Source organism: Amblyraja radiata, chromosome 14, assembly GCF_010909765.2.
Source record: "Amblyraja radiata isolate CabotCenter1 chromosome 14, sAmbRad1.1.pri, whole genome shotgun sequence".
Taxonomy (NCBI): Eukaryota; Metazoa; Chordata; class Chondrichthyes; order Rajiformes; family Rajidae; genus Amblyraja; species Amblyraja radiata.
The window spans coordinates 58,813,641-58,828,374 of record NC_045969.1 but is presented as its reverse complement, the minus strand read 5'-3'; the positions used below and the strand labels follow the sequence as shown (position 1 = coordinate 58,828,374).

The following is a 14,734-nucleotide window of genomic DNA, read 5'->3' as shown; positions in this document are numbered from 1 at the left end:
CACCTGCGTCAAAAACGCACCCCAAATTTAAATTGCTAAATTTTGAGAAAAGGATGGCGGGACAGGACCAAGGGTTTGGTTTAGTCCAGGGGTCGGCAACATCACCTGTGTGCCCCGGGACTGCCTGTAGCGCACAGGTCGCCTGCCCCGGGACGGGCGGTAGCGCCCAGGTCGCCTGCCCCGGGACTAGTAGAGAGAGCGAGCCTGAGACGGAGCCACCAGCCTTTCACCCCGTAGCTACCTGCCAACCACCACCTCCCCGGCCACAATGCGGTAGCTCCGCGCCCGGAGAGCCGCGGCGAGTGAGTTGCTGGCATGATCCCCGACCCCTCCTTCTCGACGCTCCTGCCCTCCCCGCAACTTTATCCCTGGTGGCCCAGCCAATTTGTGCAGCCCAGGCCAGACCCCCACACGCTGTGAAAGGAACTCGGCCTTTCACTATTCGGTAAGTTTCAATGAGGTCCACTCACATCCCCTAATCATGCAGCATTTCAGAAAAAGACTATGCAAAATAATTTCCAGCCCTCGTTATTTGAAAATAATGTTTCAAAATTATGAAGAAGTCTGAACCCATTGAATGATCTCTGCAGCATTGGACTTGAGGCCTTGCAGTTCACTCATTTTGCATCCATTTAAAATGGTACACCAAGGTCACCTGTCCAATCTCCAGCACAAAATTCTATTTTTGGCATGATACTATCAACAAAATGTTTTTTGTGCATAGAAGCATGTAATTTTATCTGACATTTTAGCATCTAATTGGAATGGAGATCAGGGCTTGGAATAGGGACCTGGGGCTATAGAAGTGTAAATACTTCAATGCAGATAACGTTCATTGCTCACATGTTTAATCAGGCATTAACCTCCACATTACCAATTATCTTCTGAAAGAAAATGTAACTAAATATTATTTTTGGATCCACAACTTTGCATGGATGAGAAAGGTTCAGAGGAATTAGAGGCAAATGGGATTAGTTTAGATGGGGCATCTTGATTGCGTGTAGACTGGTTAGGCTGAAGGGCTGAATAAGCATGGAAACAGGCCCTTCGGCCCACCGAGTCCATGCCAGCCATTGATCACCCGTTCACACTAGTTCTAGGTTATCCCATTTTCTCATCTACTCCCTACATACTGGGGGCAATTTACAGGAGCCAATTAACCAACAAACTTTGGAAACCGGAGCACCCACTGGAAACCCATGCGGCCACAGGGAGAATGTGGAAACTCCACACACAGGCAGCACCCGAGGTCGGGTTATTATGGAATTCAACAGAACTAGCAATTAGGCTCAGTACTGGTCATTCAATGTGACTTTGGCAGTATGTTTTATAAACATATTACTATGCCAGCAATAAATGTCATTTTTTCAAAGGTGTTCTCTTTTAAACTCACAGGAATTAGCCTGTTCTTCATTTTCTCTCTCAATCAGCCATAAAAACCGATTAACTCAAAAAGTTGAAGTAACTCAGACGATCAGGCAGCATCTTTGGAGAAAAAGAATCGGTGACGTTTCAGGTCAAAACCCTTCTTCAGACCGATAGTTGGGGGAAAGGAGAATGAGAGATATAAACAATACATAGGACAACTGAATGGAAGATATGCAAAAAGCAACGATACTCAAGGAAAGGTGGTCACATTGGTCCATTGTTGGATAGGTGATAATGAGTTACACAGAGTAGGCCAAAGGCAAATTGGAGGAACTGTGCCTCATATTTCGCTTGAGCAGCTTACACCCCAGTGGTATGAAGATGATTTCTCTAACTTCAAGTAATCCTTGCATCCCCTCTCTCTCCGTCCCACCCTCACCCTAGTTGTTGTACTCGTTTCACCGTCGTCCTGTTGAGTTTCAGATGTATTTAATTGTCATATGTACCGTCAATAATCTACAACTTACAGAAGCCAATTAACCGACCAACCTGTACGTCTTTGCAATCTACGAGGAAACGGGCAAATGGCGAAAACCCATGTTGTCAGAGAGAGAACATACAAACTCTGTACACACAGTACCCATAGTCAGAATTGAACCTGGGTCTCTGGTGCTGTAAGGCAGCAACTCTACTGCTGCACCACCGTGCCACCATGCCTGAGTGTAAGAGTCAGGAAATTACATTTCAATATAAGACTTTGGTAGACCACATTTTGCAGTTAGAAACATAGAAACATAGAAATTAGGTGCAGGAGTAGGCCATTCGGCCCTTCGAGCCATTCAATATGATCATGGCTAATCATCCAACTCAGTATCCCGTACCTGCCTTCTCTCCATACCCTCTGATCCCCTTAGCCACAAGGGCCACATCTAACTCCCTCTTAAATATAGCCAATGAACTGGCCTCAACTACCCTCCGTGGCAGAGAGTTCCAGAGATTCACCACTCTCTGTGTGAAAAAAGTTTTTCTCATCTCGGTTTTAAACGATTTCCCCCTTATCCTTAAGCTGTGACCCCTTGTCCTGGACTTCCCCAACATCGGGAATAATCTTCCTGCATCTAGCCTGTCCAACCCCTTAAGAATTTTGTAAGTTTCTATAAGATCCCCTCTCAATCTGCTAAATTCTAGAGAGTATAAACCAAGTCTATCCAGTCTTTCTTCATAAGACAGTCCTGACATCCCAGGAATCAGTCTGGTGAACCTTCTCTGCATTCCCTCTATGGCAATAATGTACTTCCTCAGATTTGGAGACCAAAACTGTACGCAATACTCCAGGTGTGGTCTCACCAAGACCCTGTACAACTGCAGTAGAACCTCCCTGCTCCTATACTCAAATCCTTTTGCTATGAAAGCTAACATACCATTCGCTTTCTTCACTGCCTGCTGCACCTGCATGCCTACTTTCAATGACTGGTGTACCATGACACCCAGGTCTCGCTGCATCTCCCCTTTTCCTAATCGGCCTAATGCTAGTTCTGGTCGCTCCATTACAGGAAGGATGTGGTGGCTTTGGTAAGGGTGCAGAGGAGGTTTACCAGAATGTTGCCTGGATTAAGGGGTATTAGCTACAGGGAGAAGTTGGGTAGAGAAGTCAGCTGCTCCTGTGCTCACCTGCTTTTAGTGTAGTTGGTCGTATAACACAGAAACAGGCCCTTTGCCCCAAGCCGTCCATACTGATAACCGAGATGCCCTATCTAAGTTAGTCCCATTTGCCCACATTTGGCCCATATCCCACTCAGCCTACAGTCAATGAATGATTACATGTGCCCTGTTTTGGAGCAATAGACCACTCAGGCCAAAATTATTTAAAAGCCTTGGCTTTTAAATAATTACTCTCAGCCTAGAGATAGTGGTGTGCGCTAAATTAATCAGAATAATGTCACGATTAGACAGGCCCTGATCATCCAACAGTCAATAAGGAATGAGGTGGGCAAAGAAATGTAATCACTCTCTACATGACAGGATAGTCACAGATATTAAGCCTGCCCACCAGAAAAGCATCAAATTAGTCACCGATGTATAGAAGATGGTATTATTATAGCTTCATACAGAAGAAAAGCAGGCCCTTTGACTCAACTTGTCCATGCCGACCAAGATGCCTCATCGAAGCTAGTCCCAATTTCTTGTGTTTGGCCCATATCCCTCTAAACCTTTCATATACAGTACCTGTCCAAATGTCTTTAAAATGTTGTTATAGTACCTGCCTCACCTACCTTCTATGGCTGCTCGTTCCATATTGTCACCACCCCTCAGGTTCCCATTAATGTCTTTTACCCAGACTAGGAGAATCAGAGAACATAGGTTTAAGGTGAATTGGGGGGGGGGGGGAAGATTTAATAGGAACCTGAAGGTACCTATTTTATTTGTGCACAAAAGGTGGCGGGTATATGGAACAAGCTGCCGGAAGAGGTAGTTGAGACAGGTATAATCACAAAGTTTAAGAAACATTTGGATAGGTACATGGATAGAATAGGTTTAGAGGGATCCGGGCTAAACGCAGGAAGGTGGGACGGGCATGTTGGTCAGCGTGGGTAAGTTGGGTGGAATGGACAGTTTCTTCACTGTATGCTTCCAGGACTCTCTATCTATGACTAAATCTTTCCCCTCTCACTTATGTCCTCTGGTTCTTGATTTCTTTACCTGTATTAGGTATATTGAATCAGTAGAGTTCAAACATTTCAATCAGTGCCTTGGAATTGGACTCCAGAGCAAATACACAGTTCACCGTATGTCAGAGATAAGAAGCAAGGAACATGCTAGCATTTGACTTATATGGACAGGAATGGATTGTGGACAGACAGATGATGAATTAACTCCAGTACCGAAATAATCAAGTTTATAATGGTCACAAATGATGAATGTCTGAGTCTACACACTATTCCTCTTTAATGGACATGTTTTATAGTGCCACCATAGTCATATAGCCCTTCAGCCCAACTTGTCCCTGCCAACCAAGATGCGCCATCCTAATACCCATATCCCTCTAAACCCGTGGAGCGAATGAATAGGCTACTTTACGGGTCGAGACAATCTGAAGAATGGTCCTGACCCCAAAATGTCTCCATCATTTCCCTCCACTGAAGATGCCTGACCCGCTAAGTTCCTCTACCAATTGTTGTTTTGGCTCGCAAATGCCTTCAGCATGTTAGAATATACAGCACAGGAACAGGCCCTTCAGCCCATCATGTCTATGCTGATCATGATGACAAGATCAATTCTTATCTGCCTGCACATGATTCACATCCTTCAATACCCTGCATTTCCATGTTCCTATCCAAAAGCCTCTTAAACGCCACTGTCATATCTGCTTCTACCCACCATCAGGACAGCACAGTGGCGCAGCTGGTAAAGCTGTTGCCTCACAGCGCCAGAGACCAGGGTTCAATCCTGAACTTAGCTGCAGTTCGGTGGAGATTGCACATTCTCCCTGTGACTGCATGTGTTTCCTCCGGGTGCTCCGGTTTCCTCCCACATCCCGAAGATATGTGGGTTTGTAGGCTAATTGACCTCTGTAAATGACCCCTCGTGCTTATGAAGTGGATGTAAAAGTGGGGATAACATACAACTAGTGTGAACAGTTCTGGTCGGAGCGGACTCGGTGGGCCGAAGGGCCTGTTCTAGTACTGTATCTCTGGACTAAAAGGGTGCAGAACTCTGAACTATTCCTTGCCTATCTAAAAGCCTCTTAAAAACCTGCTTCCATCACCACCCCTGACAGCACGTTGCAGGCACCTACCACCTGTGTGAAGAAACTTTCCCTACACATCTTGTGAACAACAATTACCCTCTTATAAACCATAAACAGTTAATATATTTGTTTCAAGCGATCCCAATATATATTCCAAAATATTTTTTCAAAAAACTAGATTCCACTGTTACTAATTTTATATGGGATTACAGAACACATAGAATTCAATGAAAGCATTTGTGCAAATCTAAAGAAGTTGGGGGTTTATCATTACCTAACTTTATGTATTACTACTGGGCAGTGCATATTAAGAACATAATGTACTGGCTGGATAGTTCCACTCAGCAGTTGGAGTGGATAAGAATGGAGAAAGAGGAGTGCTATCCGCACGATATAGGAACGATCCTGCTCTCACCGATAAAATTGAATAGTATAATATATAAGAAGAACCCAATTATTCACAATATAATAAGTATTTGGAAACAAATAAAAGTATCCTTGAAATTAAATAATTTATCAGTACTAACCCCACTATTGAACAACCCTGCATTCAAACCTTCTCTCATCGACAACACATATCAACAATGGGATAGACTGGGGATTAGGAAAGTAGGGGATATGTATGAATTGGGCAAACTGTTATCATTTCAACAATTAAAATTAAAATTTAAATTGAAGGATAATCAATATTTTAAATATATACAGGTATGTGACTTTATGAAGAAATATACACATAGATTTCAAACTATATTTTTAGACCCTTTAGAAGAAGCAATAAATATTAAGGCTGATTCACAAAAACTAATATCATACTTTTATAATAATATATTAAATAGAGAATCACCCTCAACAGAAGCACTAAGGGAAGATTGGGAACATGAGCTAATGATAAAGATCTCGAAGGATAGATGGGAAAAGTATTTGATGAATACACATAACTGTTCTATTAATGCAAGACATAATTTAATTCAATTCAAATTATTACATAGACTATATTATTCAAAAACGAGGTTGAATAAATTTTATCCAAACGTCTCTCCCAGATGCGATAAATGTTTGTTTCAAAACGCTAATTTAACACATTCATTTGTAGGATGTACAAAGTTGAATAAATTTTGGAGCGATATATTTGATATATTTACAAAGCTCTTCAAGTCAAGAATAGAACCCAAAATGGAATGGATTATATTTGGAATAATAGGAGAAGATACCAATTTAAATAAAGACCAAAATGTTTTTTTTAATTATGGGTTAATAATTGGAAAGAAATTGATACTTACATTTTGGAAAAATACAACCATACCAACTGTTAAAATGTGGATTAGGAATATGATGGACATAGCACGGCTCGAAGAAATGAGACTCCGACTAATAGATAAATATGACCAATTCTTAAGGAGTTGGTCTCCTTTCATCGACTTTTTGGAATCATGTGATGCAGCGGTACCATAAGGATTGCTGATTTCAGTTCATGACGTGGATAGATCTACATCTTCGAATATAGATTTGAAAAATTCTCTTTTAAGGGGCCTTCTCTTCTATTTCTACTTTCCACTTTTTTCTTTTTTCTTTTATTTTTTTTTTTTTTTATATACACACTTCACGTTTTTCTACTCTCTACCATCTATTTTTCCACTTTTTCCCCTTTCTATTGTTTTCTTTTTCTTGTCTTGCTTACTTCCTTCTCATAACATAAAACTAGAGGTTGTACATAGAATGGATTACGGTATGACATAGTTGGCACCTAAAATTAGGTTCCACTGTATTGTTTTGTACTGTATTAACTTCTAATAAAATAAACAAAAAAAAAACAGTTAGCATTATAAGGAAAAATCCCTCGCAGTCAGCATTTAATATTAAAGCTAGTCACTCAACTGATTGAACTTACTGCAAGAAACGAAGATTCCAGAGATGGACTTTCGGCCTCATCCTCTGGCATGTGAACAGTCAAGGTGCATGCCCGTATTCCACCAAGTGATTCTGGGACGTCAAAGACTTTCTGCCAATCGTTTTTCTCCGGGTTGTATTTCTGGACAATTTCTACCATGCAGCGATTGTTCCATGAGTAGCCGCCAATAACGTATATGTTCTTGTTGAAGACGGCCACGCCAACGTCACTCTGTCCGCGAAGCATAGGGGCGATCTCCGTCCACTGATCTGCAACGGGGCAGTAGTACTCGCAAGCCAGCACGTCGTCGTAGTCGCTGGTCCCACGGAAGTGGTTCCCTCCGATAACGTAAAGGCGATCTTCGACCGTGCACATACAATGGAGGCCGCGCACAGTGGACATGTCACATCGCCGTGACCAGCTGTTACTCTCTGGGTTGTAGCGTTGTAGCTCTCTCTGAAATGTGTCGTGCGTAATTCCGCCTGCAATTGCAAGTAGAGATCATTAGTGTTATAATAAAGGGACAAATGATTAGCTCAATGGCATTGGGTAGCTTATTTGGTCACCAATTCATTTTAGAATATGGAACATAGAACAGTACAGCACTGGATCGGGCCCTCCGGCCCAAAATGTCTGCGTCAAACATGATTCCAAGATAAAACATAGTAAGTGCAAGAACAGGCCTTTCAGCTCAGTGTCAATGAGGCCAAAATAATCTAATCACATCTGCCTGCACATAAACCATATCCCTATTTTCTCTTCCATACGCCTATCTAAAAGCCTCTTGAATGGCACTATTGTATCTGCCTCCACCACTAACCCTGGCAGCACATTCTAGGTACCACTACTCTGTTTGAAAAAACGCCCCCCACATCTCCTTTGAACATTGCCCATCTCACCTTAAAGCAATGCCCTCTAGCCATTGATATTTCCGCCCTGGAGAAAAAGGTTTCTGACTGTCTACCCTATCCATGCTACTCATAATCTTATATACTCTCCCGAAAGTTAATACCCTGTAATCCAGTCAGCATTCTGGTAAAACTCTTCTGCACCCTCTCCACATCCTTCCTATAACAGGCCGACTAGAACGTCTATCTTCAAAATCTGATTATTTCAGATGGCAGTCTTAAATAATTTGCTTATTTGTTCAATTCCTCAGAAAACAGTCTCACCCACAGAAAACAATAGGAAAAGGGATTGGGAATTATTTTATTGCAATTTCAAATGTTCATCATGAACATACCAGTTATTTATAATACTTCACAAATAGAAGTGCATACATTGGAAAGCAATAAGGGTGCAACTTATTCCGTATAAATATACAATGTTCATGAAAATAACAGTGAAATAATAATATACATTAGCATAATAATTTAGTAGCTTGATGCCAACCTGGTTTACACACAACACAGTTATAGAGATAACTTGGGTGCTTCTACATATTTGGAAACAATGATATACCCTTAAACGCTTTGCAGCAACAGTGACACAGCTGGAAGAGCTGCTGCCTCACAGCGCCGGAGACACGGGTTCGACCCTGACCTCGCATTCTGTCTGTGTGGAATTTGCACTTTCCCCCTGTGATCGTGTGGGTTTCTTCCGCATGCTCCAGTTTCCTCCCACACCGTGTGGCTTTGTAGGTTAATTGGCCTCCGTAAACGGCCTCTAATGTGTAGGGAGCAGATGAGAAAGTGAAATAACATAGAATTACTGTGAACGGGTGATCGATGATCGATGTGAACTTGGTGGGCTTGAGGGTCTATATCCATGCTAAATCTCTAGTTTCAACCAAACAATCATTTCTACATCTCCACCAACTTGGTAAAATTCTTCCATGCATTTTATAGGGAGGAGCATTGATGAACCAAATTTGACAGAAGAGCTAACAAAAAGATATTACAGCAGTTGGCTAAAATGAGTGGGATATAAGGAGCATCTTAATAGGAGAGAGCCTTAGAACTTTGTGTTGAGATTAGAATACAATATAACTGGAACATTGGAGTCAGAACTTGTATCCCAGGATGGAAATGTCCTACACGAGAGGACATAGCTTTAAGGTGAGAGAGAGAATGTATAATGGAGATGTGTGGGGCAAGTTTCTTTACACAGATGGTAGTGGGTACCTGGAAAGCATTGCCAGAGGTAGTGGTGGAGGCAGATACGAAGGTGCCTTTAAGAAACGTTTAGATAGGCACATGGAAGTGAAGGAAATGGAGGGGTACAGATCATGTGTAGGCAGATGAGATCAGTTTGTGTAGGCATCATGTTCGGCACAAACATTGTGGACCATACGGCCTCAGCTGAACTGTTCTATGTTCTATACCCTTATCACACAAAAACCTTTGCTCTAATTATATTACAGAACTACCAAAGAAGATAGAAGTCTTTAGGTTTCTCTACCTGATATGTACATGTATCCCCCGTGAACTGTTCCAGCATGTCCATAATGTGGCTCAGTTAACTTTGTGACGTACGTCCATTCATTCACAGCTGTGTTGTAGCATTCAACTGTGGCTGATTATAACAAAAAACACTTGTTTTAAAATTTAACCTACAGCAAGATTACTAAATATAATATATTAATTTCACTGAAATTACTGAATATAATGTCTTAATTTCACTGTAAAAGCAGTAGTATTAAATTGCAATCATTTATTAAATTGTAATCAGGGCAGCACAGTGGCACAGCAGTCGAGTTGCAGCCTTACATCGGCCGAGACCCCGGTTCAATTCTGACTACGGGTGCTGTCTGTTCGGTATTTCTCCCTGTGACCACATGTGTTTTCACCGGGTACTCCAGTTTCCTCCTACACTACAAAGATGTGTAGGTTTGTAGGTTAATTGGCCTTTGTAAATAGTCACTAGTGTGTAGGATAGAACTAATGCATGCACAGGTGATCGCTGGTCAGCGCAGACTCAGTGGGCCAAAGGGCCAGTTTCCACGTTGTATTTTTAAACTAAAACTAATCAAGCAGAAAGCATTGACAGTTACAGTCCCTAAGAATCGTTTCATTTAGAACGATAGCTAGTGGTGAGCACTAACGTTTGATTTCATAATTAACTCTGCGCTAATTCTTCCATTGCACACCTACATATTTTACACAGAGCAGGGGAACCAAGAACCAGGGGACATAGGTTTAAGATGAGAGAGGAAAGATTCAGTTGGGACCTGAGGGGCAACTTTTTCACAGATATGGAACAAGCTGTCAGAGGAGGTAGATGAAGCAGGTACTATAACTATCAAAAGATATCTGAACAAGTATGGATAGGAAAGGTTTGGAGGGAAGACACACAATGCTGGACAAACTCAGCGGGAGAAACTCCGACAAGGTTTAGAGGGATAAGGGCAGGTGGGACTAGTGTAGATGGGGCATCTTAGTGGGACTAGTGTAGTTGGGGCATCTTGGTGAGACTAGTGTAGATGGGGCATCTTGTGGGGACTAGTGTAGATGGGGCATCTTGTGGGACTAGTGTAGATGGGGCATCTTGTGGGACTAGTGTAGATGGATGGGGCATCTTGTGGGACTAGTGTAGATAGATGGGGCATCTTGTGGGACTAGTGTAGATGGGGCATCTTGTGGGACTAGTGTAGATCGATGGGGCATCTTGTGGGACTAGTGTAGATAGATGGGGCATCTTGTGGGACTAGTGTAGATAGATGGGGCATCTTGTGGGACTAGGGTAGATGGGGCATCTTGTGGGACTAGGGTAGATGGGGCATCTTGTGGGGACTAGTGTAGATAGATGGGGCATCTTGTGGGGACTAGTGTAGATGGGGCATCTTGTGGGACTAGTGTAGATAGATGGGGCATCTTGTGGGGACTAGTGTAGATGGGGCATCTTGTGGGACTAGTGTAGATGGGGCATCTTGTGGGGACTAGTGTAGATAGATGGGGCATCTTGTGGGGACTAGTGTAGATGAGGCATCTTGTGGGACTAGTGTAGCTAGATGGGGCATCTTGTGGGGACTAGTGTAGATGGGGCATCTTGTGGGACTAGTGTAGATAGATGGGGCATCTTGTGGGACTAGTGTAGATGGGGGCATCTTGTGGGACTAGTGTAGATAGATGGGGCATCTTGTGGGACTAGTGTAGATGGGGCATCTTGGTGGGACTAGTGTAGATAGATGGGGCATCTTGTGGGACTAGTGTAGATAGATGGGGCATCTTGTGGGGACTAGTGTAGATGGGGCATCTTGTGGGACTAGTGTAGATAGATGGGGCATCTTGCGGGGACTAGTGTAGATAGATGGGGCATCTTGCGGGGACTAGTGTAGATAGATGGGGCATCTTGTGGGGACTAGTGTAGATGGGGCATCTTGTGGGACTAGTGTAGATGGGGCATCTTGTGGGACTAGTGTAGATAGATGGGGCATCTTGTGGGGACTAGTGTAGATAGATGGGGGCATCTTGTGGGACTAGTGTAGATAGATGGGGCATCTTGTGGGGACTAGTGTAGATGGGGCATCTTGTGGGGACTAGTGTAGATAGATGGGGCATCTTGTGGGACTAGTGTAGATAGATGGGGCATCTTGTGGGACTAGTGTAGATAGATGGGGCATCTTGTGGGGACTAGGGTAGATGGGGCATCTTGTGGGGACTAGTGTAGATAGATGGGGCATCTTGTGGGGACTACTGTAGATGGGGCATCTTGTGGGACTAGTGTAGATGGGGCATCTTGTGGGACTAGTGTAGATAGATGGGGCATCTTGTGGGGACTAGTGTAGATAGATGGGGCATCTTGTGGGGACTAGTGTAGATGGGGCATCTTGTGGGGACTAGTGTAGATGGGGCATCTTGTGGGACTAGGGTAGATGGGGCATCTTGTGGGACTAGTGTAGATAGATGGGGCATCTTGTGGGGACTAGGGTAGATGGGGCATCTTGTGGGGACTAGTGTAGATAGATGGGGCATCTTGTGGGGACTAGTGTAGATGGGGCATCTTGTGGGACTAGTGTAGATGGGGCATCTTGTGGGGACTAGTGTAGATAGATGGGGCATCTTGTGGGGACTAGTGTAGATAGATGGGGCATCTTGTGGGGACTAGTGTAGATGGGGCATCTTGTGGGACTAGTGTAGATGGGGCATCTTGTGGGGACTAGTGTAGATAGATGGGGCATCTTGTGGGGACTAGTGTAGATAGATGGGGCATCTTGTGGGGACTAGTGTAGATGGGGCATCTTGTGGGACTAGTGTAGATGGGGCATCTTGTGGGGACTAGTGTAGATAGATGGGGCATCTTGTGGGGACTAGTGTAGATAGATGGGGCATCTTGTGGGACTAGTGTAGATAGATGGGGCATCTTGTGGGGACTAGTGTAGATAGATGGGGCATCTTGTGGGGACTAGTGTAGATAGATGGGGCATCTTGTGGGGACTAGCTTGGATGGGGCATCTTGTGGGGACTAGCTTGGATGGGGCATCTTGGTCAGCATGGATGAGTTGGGGGGCCGATGTGCCTGTTTGCGTGCTGTATGACTAACTCCATGAATCCTTGATCAGAACGTACCTAATTCTCCAGCCGCATTGCGGCCTCCCACCGCATACAGCTTGCCTTCGAGGGCGCTGAGGTGGAAGAAGGTCCTCTTCTCGTTGAGGGCCGCCATCTGCCCCCACTTGTTGTAGCGTGGGTCGTATCTGTAGGTGGTGTCCACGGCCGTCTTGCCCTTGGTGTCATAGTTGCTCTGCCCGCCGACGACAAAGAGGAAGTTTCCGATGACGGCCACGCCGTGCTGGTAGCGCGGGGAGTCCATGGAGGCCAGGCGGCGCCATCTTTGCGTGGCTTCGTCGAAGAGGCGCAGCTCCTTGCTGACCAGGAGCTGCTGGCGGAGGACGCCGCCCAGAGTTACCAGGCGGCTGGTGTCTGAGCGGATCCTCGTCCTCTCCGTCTGCAGGACGGGCTGCATGTGAGGCAACATCTGGTAGTTGCTGGCCTCCAGCAGCAGGTTGACGCAGGCCGTGTCCGTCCGCATGAAGCCCACCGTCTGCACGCGCTCCAGCAGTTCCCGCGGCGCCATCAGCGGGAAGCGAACCCGCGCCATCAACTCCGCCGCCCGCCTCATGCGGCCTTCCTCCCGCTCCAGCCAGCGCCGCGTCGCCTCGAACAACTCCAGCTCCGAGCAGCCCCGCACGCTGTCGCTGCCCAGCACGAAGGCGAGCTGCTCGTAGCTCAACTTCACGTACTCGCCGCTCGCCATCAGCGCGGAGAAGTTGCTCACGATGAACTCCAGGATGTCGTCGTGCAGGTCGGTCAGGTGGAAGACGTTGGCGAGGCGGCCAAACTCCACACAGTTCTCCACCGACACCTGGCAAAGGCACAAGGAAGACTATAATCACACACTTTTTAACCGAGGCCTGGTAAGTGTAAAATTAAGATTAGATCTGGTATATCTTCTACCTGGTAAAGGTAGAAAGAAGATTAAAGTTTTTAACCAAGACCGAGTAAATATTGAAGGAAGATTATATATTAGTTTTCAACCAAGACCTAGTAAACGTAGAAGGAAGATTTTCACCGTACCTTGGTACATATGATATTAAACTAAACTAAACAATGAATATTATATAATACAGTGCAATCGCAACCTGTTTAGTGTAGAAGGAAGATTAAATAGTCGTTTTGAACCAAGACCTGGTAAAGTTAGAAGGAAGATTATGTAATATACAAACTGTCATCAATGTCATGAACTATGCAGTATCTTACTTCAATCAACACAATGTGCTAGAGGAACGGAGGAACTCAGTGGATCACACAGCATCTGTGGAGCGAATGGGCAGATTATGTTTTGGGACAGGAACACCTCTGAGTGGCAAGAAAAGTCCTGACTTAAAATGTCAATTTCCTCCACAGATGCTGTCAAACCCGCTGAGATCCGGCAGCACTTTGGGTTGAGGTAAGAATGGGAATGGCACAGAGAATTAAAGTGAGGTGGGGGGGGGGGGGGGGGGGGGGCTGGAAGTTGGTCACCCTTGTGGACTGGACAGAGGGTGTTCTGTGAAGTGGTCTTGACATCTATCAAGAATGTTTTATTGTCATATGTCATACAGAACAATGAAATTCTTAAGGGCCTGTCCCACTTAGGCGAGTTTTCAGCGGACTGCCGGCGACTATCAAGTTTGCGGCACTCGCCTGAAAAACCAGGAACTGGAATGGCGAGCGTCAGAGTGGAACACACATACAAACACATCGCAAAGGCAGGGGCCAGGGAAAGCGGGGGAGCGCTGTCTGAAATTCACACGGTGCAAAGCCAAGGTGATATAGACACACACCGCGAAGAACAGGAAGGTTAAGGCGGCTAACACAGTGTACGGTAAGTCCTTTAAAAGAGGGGAGAAGGGTGGGAATAGGGGGGGATAAGGAGTGGAGACACTTAAGAAGCCAGACAACTTTGAATAAGCCAGAGATACACAGCTGTGAAGTTCGGCGGGCATTTAACATTACCGGTCAGTTATTCTTGGTTCTGAAACCTCGTGTTTATGTTTTTTTTCCCCCAATGAGCCAATGAAAATGCCCGGTCAGCAACTAAAACTACTTACGATTACCTCAAATACCCATAACTACATGGTGACCCCACTACAACTTCACCTACTACAGGATTATCGATTTTCTCCATGGCGATCAATTTTTGGTCGCAGAAAATTTTTCAACATGTTGAAAAATTTGCAGCGACCATACTGAGGCCGCGACTACTTCCCAGAATGCGTGAACTCCTCGCAACCATGAAGGAGACTCACC

The 14,734-nt window shown here is 44.7% G+C and overlaps 1 protein-coding gene across 2 annotated transcripts in view; it reads right to left on the bottom strand.

The window, feature by feature from the left end:
* Nucleotides 1-6,948: 6,948 nt before the first annotated feature.
* Nucleotides 6,949-14,734, bottom strand: part of LOC116980847 (kelch-like protein 13) — a 44,093-nt gene continuing 36,307 nt past the window's right edge. For both annotated transcript variants that reach the window (XM_033033464.1, XM_033033463.1), the window contains exons 5-7: nt 12,512-13,307; nt 9,405-9,518; nt 6,949-7,486 (exon numbers count right to left, since the gene is read on the bottom strand). In XM_033033464.1, the coding sequence (XP_032889355.1) occupies nt 6,987-7,486; nt 9,405-9,518; nt 12,512-13,307 (1,410 nt within the window). In that variant the 3' untranslated portion in view covers nt 6,949-6,986. The remainder of the gene's footprint in view (nt 7,487-9,404; nt 9,519-12,511; nt 13,308-14,734) is intronic.